This window comes from Fragaria vesca, linkage group LG5 (genome assembly GCF_000184155.1).
Source record: "Fragaria vesca subsp. vesca linkage group LG5, FraVesHawaii_1.0, whole genome shotgun sequence".
Lineage (NCBI taxonomy): Eukaryota > Viridiplantae > Streptophyta > Magnoliopsida > Rosales > Rosaceae > Fragaria > Fragaria vesca.
In genome coordinates, this window is record NC_020495.1 from 25937227 (window position 1) to 25952562 (window position 15336).

General features: G+C 39.2%; 3 protein-coding genes and 1 pseudogene across 4 annotated transcripts; 1 reads left to right on the top strand and 3 right to left on the bottom strand.

The window, feature by feature from the left end:
* Positions 1–519: 519 nt before the first annotated feature.
* Positions 520–4195, bottom strand: LOC101297940 (probable disease resistance protein At5g66900-like). Its single transcript, XM_004301800.1, has 5 exons — positions 3586–4195; positions 2420–2817; positions 1871–2226; positions 1519–1718; positions 520–1352 (listed from the first exon to the last, which is right to left on the bottom strand). Exons 1-5 carry the CDS (start codon positions 4193–4195, stop codon positions 520–522), a joined length of 2397 nt encoding a protein of 798 aa, XP_004301848.1.
* Positions 4196–5231: 1036 nt separating this feature from the next.
* On the top strand, positions 5232–7253 carry LOC101298231 (annotated as a pseudogene). Its single transcript, XR_184829.1, has one exon. The product of XR_184829.1 is annotated as a pentatricopeptide repeat-containing protein At4g37170-like (transcript).
* Positions 7254–7946: 693 nt separating this feature from the next.
* LOC101303616 lies at positions 7947–9289 on the bottom strand. The gene is made up of 3 exons (XM_004300497.1): positions 8970–9289; positions 8367–8831; positions 7947–8170 (listed from the first exon to the last, which is right to left on the bottom strand). The coding sequence occupies exons 2-3, from the start codon at positions 8698–8700 to the stop codon at positions 8085–8087; spliced, it is 420 nt and encodes a 139-aa protein (XP_004300545.1). The 5' UTR covers positions 8701–8831; positions 8970–9289; the 3' UTR covers positions 7947–8084.
* A 779-nt stretch (positions 9290–10068) lies between these two features.
* On the bottom strand, positions 10069–12486 carry LOC101303909 (sentrin-specific protease 1-like). Its single transcript, XM_004300498.1, has 6 exons — positions 12167–12486; positions 11834–11998; positions 11627–11734; positions 11421–11490; positions 11247–11342; positions 10069–10505 (listed from the first exon to the last, which is right to left on the bottom strand). The coding sequence occupies exons 1-6, from the start codon at positions 12307–12309 to the stop codon at positions 10398–10400; spliced, it is 690 nt and encodes a 229-aa protein (XP_004300546.1). The 5' UTR covers positions 12310–12486; the 3' UTR covers positions 10069–10397.
* Between the last annotated feature and the right edge of the window lie 2850 nt (positions 12487–15336).

The window sequence follows — 15336 nt, forward strand, 5'->3', positions numbered from 1 at the left end:
ACACGTCTGGGAGCAGGTGGCAAACAAATGACTCAATTACAGTTTTGCAATTTAACATTACAGTTTTGCAATTTAACATGAATTGGGGGTCATGGGGGCACGTTTTGCAATTTAACATGAATTGGGGGGCAAAAACCAATTAAGCAAAGATATGAACAGTGTTAGTTGCCTAATGCTTTGGTATATAGAATGAGTTGCCAACTAATTTCGTGTTTTAGTTCTCTCTTTCTTTTTTTTTTTTTTAGTAATATCGGTGTTTTCTCTTAATTGAAGTGCTCATGTCGCGATTATTGGTGATTTGAATTGCTAAAGCATTTTTGTAGAATGCCATCTGGGAACTCTGCACTTATTCTTTTGAGCTGGAAAGGTCCTTACTAACAACAGTTCTTGTTCACAGTTGATTAACATCTGGACTGAAAAAAAATGCAGGTCTCAAAATAGAAGGGAGAAAAATGGTTAAATGGAAGTAAAAACTATTCAAAACAAAACAGAGATACTCGCATTAAAATTTATCAAACATTATTTAAGTAGCCAATCCAAGTTGACGTTTTCATCGACCAGCTTCATACGGAGGTTTGGGAGATGGGGTAAGAAGGGTTCCCATAGATTGATTGTGTCTGCATCACATACCACTTTCTGTAACTTCTCAAGATCCATAACTGATGGAGGCAGTTCTCTCAATCTCGAACACATTCTCATGTTGATGTTTTCTAAACTGCTCAGTCCACCAAAGTCTTCAGGCAATTCCCGAATGCTGAAGCAATCAGCCATGTCAAGAAACTTTAGCTTCTTTAGGTTCGTACTTGAGTTTGGCAACATTGTCAAGTCTGTACAAGACCTTAGCCTCAATATTTCTAAATTGTCCAGATTTCCAATCTCTTCCGGCAAGGCAGATAGCTTATGCGAGTTGGTGATACTGAGCATCTTTAGGTTAACCAGAGCACAAAGCACGGCAGGCAACTCCACCAAATCATTACAGTAGTCAATGTTCATTTCCTGTAAACATGGCAATGCAGCTGAGATTTGAAGGGAACAATTGCTGAAAGCTTGACCAACCTTGCACATGAATAGAGATATCTTCGTCACACTCTTCAACTCTATTAGATTCTTGGTTATGGAAGAAATTGAAATGCGCTCTAATCTGATTTTCTTCAGATTTGTTGAAGAACCCAGCAGTTGAATGTTACACAATTCAGCAGGTATGATACCATTATTTGTGACTATTAAAACCTTCAGTTCGTCCATCTTGACCACAAATTCTGGTAAAGCATAGTTCTGTGTGTTAAAATTCAAAACTAGAACTTCAACCGCTGCCAATTCAATGTTGTGCAAATCTGTCGAGAACACTCCATCTGCAAACAATAAGCTTTATGATATGAGTGAGGGAGAAATTGAATGTAAGAGAATCTATTTGCATGAATCCCTATTTGTGTGTCCTGTGCACATTGCTGCTTATGTATGAGTACATAAAAGCAAGTGCTTGTGTGCAAGTACTTGCTAAAGAGAGAGATGGACAACCAGAGGAGATAGATAATAGGCGGGCCTTGATGGGTTTTTGTTCTGTGTAGCATTTGGGTAGATTGTCTCCCCATTTGTCTATGATCCGTCTTTTATAATCCGGGTCTAGCTTTGGCTGGTAGATAGCCAACTGTCTAAGCAAATCATGCTGAGTAACAAAGTGGTCAGTGTAGTACCCATCTGCCTGCATCTTCTCCTTTCTGTGATCAAAAACTTCGTTTGCTTACAAGAAACTACTTGAAATTACTTCCACATACATAATGCAATAGAGAATTATGGTAAGGATCTCTTCATGAATGTATACAAACCTGAGGCAGATTATAATATATGAAAAACAAAGTTGTTTGCTTACCTTGTAATTCGAAGATTAGCCAGACTTCGATCAACGAGCTTGTGGAGATTGTTAATGGACTCAAAATCTTTTAGCTGATATAACTCCGCCCACATATCAATGAGAGCAGCGGCAGGGATTGTTTGGTCTTCAGGAAATGAACCGAGGTCTAAGAAGCATTCCCTCAAGCTATCACCTTCTTCATTTAAGGCATCTAAACAACTCTGAAGGCCATGTAGCAAAGAAGTCTCAGAATCAAGAATAGAAGCACCTTTTAGTGAAGATGCTGTACTCAGCCAACACTCTACCGATTTTTGACAAAGAGATCGTCCAACCACTGTAATGGCAAGTGGAGAACTTTTGTAATGCTTTACTATCTGCAGATTGATTGTCCAAATGATGTCAATTACCATGCAGTCCAAATAGTTCGAGTTTGTGAACACACATTTCTATGGTTTCATGAAGAAAATAGTTTAAAATTACCATATAAGTATGTTATGCTTTGACAGGGACTAAGATATCATCCATATAAGTATCTATGTTATGCTTTGACAGAGACTAGGAAATCACCTCTCTCACAATATCTTCAGGAATGTCATCACTCCTATCTCCCAGGAATGCTGCATGTTTGAAAAGAGTTGTTGCATCTTCAACCTTCAACGCATCTAGACTATGTCGATAACCAAATGGAAATCTAAATCTTGATGTCACCAAAATCTTGGAATTTGGCAATTTGATATCAACAAAATTCTGAAGAAGGGATACCGATCCAGACCAAACATCATCCAGGACAAAAAGTACAGGATTCTCTCCTACTGCCGTCAGGAAACTCTTTAGCCACTTACCCACATCAAGTCCGTTGGGCAAAGTAGGTATTTCAGAACCTTTGCTGAGATATAGTTCTCGTACTACAAGCTCATCGGACTTCTTTGAGACGGTGACAAAGAAGATATTGTCCTTAAATTTGTCTGCCAAATAAGAAAGCTGTTACCAAGAGACCATCATAGAAATCTGTCTACAACCATCCAAACAATTACACACTTAGCTAATGACAAAGACCTGAGGTTATAACAAGTAATATCTCAACCTAATTCCAGGCCGAACATATGCAATCAGTAACTACTATTTTTCTTATCAGATAAGAGTGGAAAAATGAGTAATGCAGTTATCTTAAAAAAGGTAGAAAACACAATCTGATCATGAAGCTAAATTCAGTAAATTGGCAAGGTTCCTGTTCACAATAATGATCCCTATCAAATATATCAATGCATGTAGCTAGTAGCTACCAATTAAAACTCTCCAACTGTTGAAGTAAAAATCAAGACAAAATAACAAGCTGCATATAGGACAGAAACTTTGAATCCAATAACACAGTGTTGAAACAACAGCTCGATCATTACATAATACGAAGTTCTATAGTCAATGTTAATGCTGATACATTGGGTAACTTCAGCAATGATAGTATGATACCTTTAACATACAAGAAAACATAAACCTATATGGCTATATAACTGTTAAAGCAATTATTAACTAAATGAAAGAACAAACTATATATATCAGCAATGGGGAAAAGAGTTTCACAAAAGATTAGATAAGTGAAAGATGTGAACGTTTGCAGGTCCACTATACAAATAAAATTGAAGTCAAAATTCAAATTACTACTAGAATTAACAGTTTATTAGCAAGTATGTATACTTCATCAAATTGAGGGGAACAGAAAGAAACTGATATTCTACCTTTGACTTCGGAATCTTCACAAAACTCAATTGCTAAAGTGGTTTTCCCACATCCTCCTGCAGCAGTGAGCACAAGCATTGTTACCGTCTCATCTTTAAGAAGCTTGGTCTTCAATACCCTCAAAGGCATTTCCATTCCAACTGTAAATGTTGCACCTACAGGTACTGCACACCAACCATGGACCGGGTTCTTATTGTGTACCAAAATGTCCAAAATCCGATGTATCACTGTCTCTATATTTTTCACATCCCTTGCTTCTTGCACTTTCAGTATATCATACAAACTCCCAAGGGAGCTCTTTAATCCATGAAGTTGGTTAGTGTATTTAATAGTTTTGCAAATATTCCACCACCTAACCTCAGAGCAATTGTGAATCAGCCGTGCGCCCTTTTGCATGTGTACTTTAAATCCTCTAAGTTCATTCTCTGGATGATCCAACACCTTATTGCTCTTTTCCATCTCCTCGATCAGTGGTTTCAAAGTTTCTATCGTCGAACGAAGATCCACGAGGAGAGGTTTAAACATCTTAGTCTTGACCACCACTTCCTTAATGACGTCATAAAGCGCAGAAAATGGTACTCCTATAGCACCCCCTTCAACAAGGTCCATTCTTGATTCTATACAACAACCTATCACCAAAATCGGAATTCTTAGTATTCAGTTAATCCAAACTTTTTTAGACAGCATAACCAACAAAATATGAGATGAACACAGGAAAACAAAAAAAATATGAGGGAAATGAATGATATAAGTATATCAATGTAGCAATTCCTAATCCAAACTCAGATTACCTATATATTGGTGATCAGGCTAGATACCCATACTAAGTGCTTGAGATAAACAATGCCCGCCACTCATAAAACTTCCAGACCAGAAATAAAAAAAACTTCTATTAGTTCAGCATATCATAATTCTAATCAAAACAAGAAGATCACAACAGAGCACAGTTTAGTATGCAAACACAAATTCTCTCTTACTCTGCAATTGGTGTCTCTTTCCAGAAATGCAAACAGCCTTGGTGGAGATGAAGTAGAACATGAGTTGGGAGTCCATTGACCAATTCACCCAAAGACTTAAACTTTTCTCTTACTTTGTAATTGGTGAAGTCCAGTGATGCAAATAAAAGCTTGGTAGAGGGGGACGTATTCAACGGGAAGCTCCGAAGTTTCAACTGCGAATCCATTGACTTGAGCATTGACTGACCCAGAAAGCTCCAAGTTAGAGGCCAATTTTTTTTGTTTTGTTTTTTTAACATATAGTTGGAGGCCATTGACTACGCAGTTTGCCAGGAAACTGAAAGACAGCAAATTTTTCGAGAAGATAAAAAAATAATAATGAAAAGGGTTTATGAGAATAATTAACCATTTTAATTTTCTTTTAAAGGGTGGATCCTTCAACCCCGATTCGGCCCACCAACATCCAACCGCCTAGACACGTAATGTCTCCGTCTAGCCCGCAACAAAGCCCATCCGCAATATTTTATTATTTTAATTTTCTATGAAAGCGTGGACCCCACAGCCCAATCCGGCCCACCATATCCAAACATCCGCACTATTTTTTTTATTTTTTATTTTTTGGTTTTTCTGGTAAAGTCTAAAACCCTAAACCCTTCATTTCTGATTGTGAATTTAAAAGCAGCTCAGCAATGAAATTGTTGAATGGGAAAATCTCCAAGTCCTTCCCTCCATTAAGCAATAAATCTTTCTTCAAATCAAACACTAAACACGGCCTGATCACCCGTCTATGCAAAGACAGGAAATTCAAAGAAGCCATACGCATTCTCTGTAACCAACACCGCTTACCCGAAGCAGTTCAGTTACTCACCCACATTGTCACACCCTCGTCTTCCCTATACTCCACCCTCATACACCATTGTCTTCAACACCGTGCTCTTGATCAGGCCAAACTTGTCCATTCCCACACAGAACTCTCCGGCTTCGACCCCGGCGTGTTCATTTCCAACCGTTTCATTGACTTGTACGCTAAATGCGGCAGTCTCGTGGATGCCCAGAAAGTGTTTGATGAAATGCCCGAGAGGGATTTGTGTTCTTGGAACACTATGATTTCCGGGTATGCGAAACTGGGGAAGCTTGGTGACGCTAGTAAGCTGTTTGATGAAATGCCTCAGAGAGATAATTTCTCCTGGACGGCGATGATTTCCGGGTACGTGCGGCACAAAAGGCCTGATGAGGCTTTGGAGTTGTATAGGGTGATGCAGAAAGAAGAGAGTTCGAAGTCTAGTAAGTTCACTGTGTCTAGCGTTCTTGCTGCTTCTGCAGCTGTTCAGAGTTTGAGAATGGGGAAGGAGATTCATGGTTATATAATGCGGACTGGGTTGGATTTGGATGAGGTGGTTTGGAGTGCGTTGTCGGATATGTATGGGAAATGTGGGAGTATAGAGGAAGCTAGGCGTGTGTTCGATAAGATGGTGAATCGAGATGTTGTGACATGGACTGCGATGATGGGGAGATACTTTGAGGATGGGAAGAGGGAAGAGGGACTAGCATTGTTTTTGGAGCTGATGAGAACCGGGATTAGGCCTAATGAGTTCAAGTTTGCGGGGGTTTTGAATGCCTGCGCTGATCATGCTATTGAGAATCTGGGGAAGCAGGTACATGGATACATGACACGGATAGGATTTGACCTCTTTTCGTTTGCAGCAAGTGCCCTTGTTCATATGTATTCAAAATGTGGAAACACTGCTCACGCGTATATGGTGTTTAGAGGGATGCCTAGTCCAGATTTGGTTTCGTGGACTTCCCTCATTGTTGGATATGCTCAGAATGGTCAAGCTGACAAAGCTCTTCAGTTGTTTGAGTCACTACTTAAGTCTGGTACTCGGCCTGATCACGTAACATTTGTTGGTGTTCTTTCAGCTTGTACTCGTGCTTGATTAGTAGATAGAGGACTTGAGTATTTCCACTCTATTAAGGAAAAACATGGGTTAAAACATACTGCGGACCACTACGCGTGTGTAGTTGATTTGCTAGCCCGAGCTGGCCGGTTTGAAGAAGCCGAGGATATTATAAGTGAAATGCCTATGAAGCCTAGTAAGTTCTTGTGGGCCTCCTTAATTGGGGGTTGCAGAATTCATGGAAACGTGAAGCTGGCAAAGCAAGCTGCAGAGGCTTTGTTTGTGATAGAACCCGAGAATCTTGCTACTTATGTTACTCTGGCCAACATTTACGCTACTGCTGGTATGTGGAGTGAAGTAACAAATGTTAGAAAGAAAATGGATGAAAGTGGGATAACAAAGAAACCAGGTCTGAGTTGGATTGAGATCAAGAGAGAGATGCATGTTTTCATAGTTGGAGATCAGTCTCACCCCAGATACAATGAAATAGATCACTTCTTGAGTGAACTTTCAAAGAGGATGAAAGAAGAAGGGTATGTTCCTGACACAAAGTTTGTGCTACATGATGTTGAGGAGGAGCAGAAAGAGCAGAACCTCTCCTACCACAGCGAGAAGCTTGCAGTTGCATTCGGCATTATTTCTACTCCATCAGGGACTCCAATCAAGGTTTTTAAGAATTTGAGAACATGTGTAGATTGTCATAATGCATTTAAATTTATTTCCAAGATTTATAATAGAAAAATAATAGTGCGGGATTCAAATCGATTCCATTGTTTTGAGGATGGGAAGTGTTCATGTCTCGATTATTGGTGATTTGAATTGTGAAAGCATTTTTGTAGAATGCCATCTGGGAACTTTGCACTTGTTCGTATGAGCTGAAAAGGTCTATACTAACAGAAGTTCTAGTTCACAGTTGAATAACATCTGGACTGAAATACAACTGTACAGAAAGAGAATACTGAAGTTAAGAATCTTTTTCTTTGTAAATGAGTAAAGAAATTCAGTGTTCACTTTATTAGTTATTTTGAACAGAGGCATGTTATCACCTCTTTTTACAAGGAAATTTTCAGAGCTTTTGATTTTCTATATCTTCAGCTTTCGACATATACAAGGTTTTGGTTCATGGGGTCAAAATTTTAGTCTCTATACGTTCCTTGATCTCAAGCCAACATACACTATTTGAGCTCATCCACATCGAAGAACTTGTACGTTACAGCATACATCAGTACTGAGAAAGAGAGGAAAACCCTAGCGGTTATCAGCTTCAATTAGGCTCAAGACTGAAGGAGGGGGGCAATCCAAAGGATGAATACGGAGACCTACATCATGCCCCAAATTGGCAAGATTATATGCAACCTTGTTTTTCTCACGACGTATATGACGAATACTACAGTTCCAGTCACCAAAGATCCGAGTTCTGCAGTTTTGGTGCAGATTGTGTAAAGGGTGGCCTTCTAAGATAAAAATAAGGATGAGTTCAACAACAGCCTCGGAGTCACATTCTACTTCAAGGGTTCTAATATTATTACGTCACAGTTTTTTTGAGAATTTTCTGTTACCTTGGTTTTTTTAGGTAATTGAAAAAAAAGCTTTACCAAAGACACTAAAGCACGCCTGACTTTCTAATAGTAATGATTGGAAGGATCAAAACTCTTCCCAAAGGTTTTTGATTGGCACCTTTCGGGTATGCTCTCCTTTGTCATCAAATATATTACCGACGATAAGATAAACTGCATGAAACAATAAATACATAAGACATCTAAATCAAAACTCGATGTAAAAAGTTCATTTGTTCTAGATTTGTCTACGGTACATTAATATCTTAGACATGCCTACTTGACGCATGGAGCAGTATATGTCATTTGAATGTATCGATACATTAATGTCAACGGTGTATAAACTTCATGAATTCCAGTTTGACATTACCTGTGCCAAGCAGACTGAAGCTTGCTGAACGGTAGAGTAGCAGTAACCCAAAGCAAGCGGCAATTACAGAGAATACAATTTCCTTTCTCTTAATCGCATGTTGAGCATGGCCACTCCAAATGAAAACTACAACATAAAAAATCATAGCAGAAACTATAATAAAAGGAACTGCTGACCAAATCAACCCCACTACGAAAGAAATCGCCGCCCATATTGATCCTACTAGAATAGAAAATGTTGCCCAGACCAACCCTAGCAAAAACGAAAGTACCACCCAAACCAGTCCTAACAATCCTAGCAAAATCTTACGGGATGTAAAGAACAAGAGCATCATAAAAGTGATAGAGTTTTGAAATCGCTCATATCTTTCTGCACATTTCGTAGCCCAAAGAAAAATTCCCTCCAGCACTTCGCTTGCGAAAGCTGGTACAAAATGCTTGTACCAGTTCGCAACTACTGCTTCAGCTGCGACAATGTTTTTCAACACCACTTTTATATATTCCTCTACAAATATCAAAAACAACTTCGGATAAAAAAGAACAAAATGTCATAAAATGCTACTAATTTAAATTCAATATTTCCTTGTATTCTTGATTTATTTACCTCCATGGAGCAGATGGAACAGCAGATCACCACCGAAGATCTGTGAAAAGTCAAAATCGTCAAGATCTCATATCTATGGAAAGCCGCTTTCCAAAAATATGAGATCCACCGCTGGTAAAGTCGTCAAGGAGATCTCGAACAAAAATTGGGCTCAATAAAGGGAGGTCAAAGAAAAGGGTAGATCGCTAAAATCTCGTTCAAGAACGATATCTCGCGTTTGTTATGTGAAAGATGAATCCCCAAATTGCTTTCAATCCTTCATCGGTTGTGGTATACTTGTGTTGTTGGTGACGCTGGTGGTGGTGGATCGGTGTTGTTTGAGCCCAGTGAGACGCGTGGCCAAAACAGGTGTTAGTGGCGATGACTAGGAGAGGCGGCATATGAACACAGAGAGAAGAGAGCGAAAGTTTTTTGCGTCAGTTGTGGTGTCTGTGTACTAGACTACTAGTGTTTCTCACCAAACGTGAGACAGGTTTAATACAGAAAAAGCCGGGCCTGATTAAGCTGGGTATCCATTAGAAATTAAGCCCAGCTTTCACAGTCCTTAGAAACAAACATGCAGACTAACTATACACCATTGCCAGTTACACCAAATACGTACATACCACCTTGCTCCTGCGGCAATGATAAACATGAGCGCCATACTTAACCAGAGAAACAACAAATAGACATGGTGATCGATCGATTCCATGATCTAGTCGTGAATTCATTGAACACGGTCAGCTAATTTCATACCGAAACCAATTGCGCGCTGGTATGTGGAGTGAAGTAACAAAGAGACCAGATCTGATCAGTTGGATTGAGATCACGAGAGAGATGCATGTTTTCTTAGTTGGAGATCACTCAGATCAGTCTCACCCCAGATACAATGAAACAGATCAGTTTTTGAGTGAACTTTCAAAGACGATGAAAGAAGAAGGATATGTTCCTGACACGAACTCTGTCCTGCATGATGTTGAGGAGGAGCAGAAAGAGCACAACCTCTCCTACCACAGTGAGAGTCTTGCAGTTGCGTTCGGGATTATTTCTACTCGATCCACAAGGGTCAAGGGACTCCCATGCATCAAGGTTTTTAAGAATTTAAGAACATGTGTAGATTGTCATAATGCAATTTAATTATTTCCAATATTTCTAACAGAAAAATAATATTGCGGAAAACCAAACCAAGGCAACAAGTAGACGAACATAATTAAACACAATAATAATGAAAATACATGACACCAAGGACTCAAACCAGGCGAGTCTAGACCACACGAACCCCAATCCGCCCAAGAGAAGGACACGCGCCACCGCGAACAAATATTGCACCAACTTTTCAGAACAGCATCAAGCCAGATTCAGAAGCTTGGAAGAAGCAACATAATAATTTGGTGACGTACGTACGTTATCCACTGCAGAATAATTTGGTTGAAATTTCAAATTTCATTTTCAGCGGCCTGACTTTGGCAAACTTCTATAAACAAGTGAAGCCCACTCCAAGCACACCTCATCAACTGCTCTCTCCATGTAGGCACTCGAGCTTTTCTTTGGACCCCACTGAAACAAGTCCCCAAAAAAATCCTCAGACCTCATCTCAAGGAAAGAAAAAAAAAGCTTCAGGTTTCAAGGAAATAACCAATTATGATTATTTATGGATGACAATATGAATATTTATGGATGACAAACACTGATGAGAGAGATAGACAAATATCAACAATAATTATAAACAAACATGTAAAATACCCAAAACTCTATTGTTTTGTCCTTAAATTATAGCCAAACCTTTTAAAATAGACATGTGTCTCATGTTCATTGGTTATGGTCACCTTAAGGTGACAACCCCTTATCACTGAAGTCGGATTCAGATTTCAATACCTCATCACCTCAAGCAATTTAATCGAATGCAGGTTTTTTTATTTTTTATTTTATTTTTTAAAAGGTATGCTAAATTGCTAATGGTCTCGTCAATGCAATTAGTTCACATAACAAGAGATGATGAGTTTAGCATTCATGTCAACCAGTGTTTCATTTGATAACAACGTTCAAGTATGGAATCCCACAAACCGACACCTGTTCGTTATGGAATCCCGCCAGCACTTGCTGAAATTCAAATCCCAATATATTTTAGTGGCCAAGGAAATGAAACATTTTGACATGACAATCCCCTCACCCAACAAAGATTAATCTGTAGACCTAAAAAGTATTTGAGTATACCGTGTGATATCGATCAAGCAATGGCAGTGTACTATTTACATATACTTGCTCAACTACAGATAAATACTTGAACATTATACGTACCTTTTTGGAAAAGAAAATGCCTTTATCTTCTACGATCTCTTTCATGTATCTCATCACATAATATCCACACTCCACATTGGACGGTTGTTTAGGACCCTACACATACATAATCTGATAAGTATAGCAAACTGTTATCCTTACAATGATTAGTAGTAACATGTATAACCTAAGTACCTTTAGTGTTTTCCATTGAGGTATTTTCTGGTGTCCTCCGCCCCTTTTTTCATTGTACTTTTTAATCCCACTTCAACAAGGAAACGTACATATATGGAATTATTAATCTCATTATATATCTTTAGTATCTGTGCGTGAGGATAATGTGTGTGTGTCAGACATATCACAGAAGGGGAGCGAAACAAGCAGCTTAATTAGTTCATTACTTGTTGACAACAGATTTCCACCCTACTGGATATGTTTCTGAATGAAGTGGATCCATGTAGTAGCATATGTTCTTCTCTTCATTGATGATGGTCAGTGTCCAGTGGGATCTGCATATTGACCAAGAACCTAGCCATGGTAAGTAACAAGTAAAATGTTTGTTCATTTGTAATGTGGTATGGATCAAAATTAATCAAAGATTTACTTACCCACTGTTGTAAGGTACCAAAAGTATTTGCCTGGTTGACAGTTGCTGTAATCGGGTTGCCAGAACTTGTGCTTTCTCCTCAGGTGTCCCAACCGAGATGCTTGACGCGTCACAAAAGCGAAAGATACCATCTGTGTTTGATTTCTTCAGTTCATCAGATAGGTGCCTACATCAAAAATGAATCACATCAAATTTCATCATTTCCTTGTATAATTTGCTAATAAGGGGGAGTGACCATCATTATAATATAGTGAAGCTAGTCCTTAATTTTTGTGTCTTTTTTACAGTAAATTAACTAATAATTAGCAAATACGTACTGCATCAATATATTTACCTCATGTAAACATTTATGCATGTGGCCGATATAGGCTCCATTTTCTTGAATTGTATAACATCTTCTCGCAAGATGTACATAGGCTGGGCAACACCTAGGATTTCTTCCTCCATATCAACAGTTATAGTTGTACTATTTTTCATGTCACGCACTGCGTAATGGTATATGCGCTTGAGTGCATCTCCAGGTACCTCTGCTGCAGTCTTTCCCCCTCTCTAAAGTTTTTAGTGAGCAAAAATTCAGAATGTGAGATTAAGCTTTCATGTGATCATTTAAATTTTCAACTATGGCCATAATTTAACTTTACCTCCTCATTAGTACTCCCGTCTTCTTCATCACTATGGTTAGTACCATGATCACCGTCGTTGTCTGCTTCATTGTCATAGTCGTCAGGACCCAAAAGATCTACTATCACATTCATATCAAATTCAATTGGCTCGAATTGACTAATGTCAGACAAGTCAAGGTATGGAAATTTGTTCTCAACCTTTTCCAAAAATGATTTGAAGCCCACCTCACAACCACGTGTGAACCACTCTTCCTCAGCTTCCTGCATTTGTCGCCTGAAGACAGGCTTCCACTTAGTTGTCAGTATTTCCTGTACCTCTTGACTGGCGGTCACTTTGTTCTTTTCAAGAAGTCCTATTTTCTCAGCTAATGAGTCATTCTCTTTGGTCAGTGAAGCAACTTGGGCCTTTTCGAAGTTGAGTAGTTCAGACAGCTTCCAATTCTCCAGCTTCCATGACTCTTCAGCATTTTTATAGTTGGTCTCAAGCACCTCGATACGCTCCTCGGACTGCAGCAAGCGAGTAGACATGACGTGGAACCGTTGCATTGCCTGCAGAAAGCCATACAGAAATGAACACTTGAGTATAAATAAGTTTCTCCTAAGCTAACTAGGAAAGCTAGTAATGTTTGAAATACTAGACGTACTGTTATTAGTATATTACCAGATTAATATCTTGCATGCCAGCCCTGTAGAGATGGCTTGATTCCTCTTTCCCATATTGTTCCTGGTCAACTGGTACAATAGCTGATTTGGGGGATGGCTTATGTTGGGAATGAGTGGACGCATTATGCCCTGGAGGGAGCAGAGCAGGTTCATCAGAGGACAATATACGAGTCTTGTGAGCAAGTGACTTCACTCTCTTCTTCTTGTTTTGAGGTTGACCAACGCGGGGAGGGAAATGAGAGCGCAGGTTGGGAATTTTCAGTGGAGAAGCAATCTCTAGATCTAAAGGTACCGACACCTCCTCCTCTACTTGGGAAGTACTGCTCGTTTCATTTCCGCAGACCACCTCGCTTGTTTTCCTCATGGAAACAAAGTACTTCACATTTCTTATTCCTTGCACGACCAGTATATCTAGCTGTCTCTGAAGGGATTGCTCACATTCAATCAACGTGTTCAAGTAAATGTGCTTCTTGACGATATTCCACTTACGAGCCTTACACAATTTGTGAATTAGCTCGAAGCACTCCTCCATATTTTGTACTACTCCCTCCCCTGGGAAATTCATTTCCTCGCTTATTTCTGCAATTGTTCGGATCAGTGGTTCAAGAGAGTCTAGCGTGGATATGATGTATTTAATACGAGATTCATGTGAAGTAAAATGGCTCTTCAACTGCTCCTTGATGCCCTTGGCCTCCCTGCAGAAACTGCTTGTTATGATTTTTTCGAGCGAGTCCATGATGGTTGCAATTTTCTCCAAACCCTCCTCTAAATTAGTGTTAGGAATTTCAGCTTCAGTGACCACCTTGTTTGTTTTCCTTAAGGAAACCAAGCAGCCCTTGACATCTCTTATTCCCAGCAGGTTCAGTACGTATAATTGCCTCTGAATAGATTTCTCCCAGTCAAGAAGTTCGTTGGCGTATTTGAACATGTTGGGGGTGTTCCACACCTGAACCTTGGACAACTTGCTAAAGAGCACTTTGCCCTCGTCGATTTGCTGCGTCACATCTTCTAGTACTTCCTCCTTTGGCAGATCCAATTCCTCATTCAGTTCTGCTATTTGACAGAACACTGGTCTTGCAGACTCTAGATTGGATACGATGCTTTTGAGGAGGGGTATTATTATACGCCTGTAGATTATCACCTCATCAATGGAATCAACCAGCGATCGCGAATTGATAAATGGACTAAATGCTGTAGCAGCCAGTGAAACTCCTGCAAGAAGGAGACGTCCTGTAAATATTGATATATCTTTTCTGAACAACGGCACATGTTTAGTGTTAGGAGCAAACACTTGCAAAGTCTGACACTTAGCAACATCCTCCTTCGGAGTATCCATTTGAATGGGAGGCGATGCATCTTCAACTTGGATTTGATCTAATACTTGACAATTTTGATACTTCCGATGCCTATCTTCGGGTATAATATTCATTTTGTCGGCAATAAGATACACCAATTGGCCGGTACTATTAAAAAATATTTCTTGCGCCGTCAGTATCTCCAACTGTCTTCTGAGAGACACATCCAAGTTACGAAGTCGAGTAGTGTATATTGTTGCCTTCTTCAAGGAGCCCAACAAAGATGGACGAGCCTCAGAATACTCCTTGACTAGCTTTTGGCCATTCTCGATTTCTTTTTGTAATTTTTCTTGTACTTTCCCTTGGATCGGGAGATTCAAGTATGCGTTTTGATCTTCTAATTTCGATATCAGTAGTATTGATTCTATAGCTTCAAGCGTCAAAGCAATATCTTCCAGGACGGGTTCAAATTCGACATAATTCTTGATCAGCCCCTCAACGCCCTTTTTCAGTTCTGTAAGTGCCTGTTCTAGAACAACCCCACATAGCACTTCCATTCTGGATTTTTAAACAAAAGCCAAAACCACCTTCAGAAAACTTTTAAAAGTTTCAATTAGTCTAACAAAAGATCAAGATACTCTAAACTATTCCAAAGATCAATAATCAGACTAATGACACACTTAACTTGTTTTATTAGATTTTAATGATCATACAAGATAGAATCTGTATCGATCAATGCTTCCGAGGTAAAGTGAATGGGAAAGAATACGTTGCTGGTCCATTTATAGATGAAAAATCAACATCAACGTCGACATTCCCTATTGAATAGTCCTATTCACTCATGAGTGTGAGAGTCTCATCGATCCATTAATGGGACTAAGATGTAATATATATATATATATATATATATATATATAGTACGA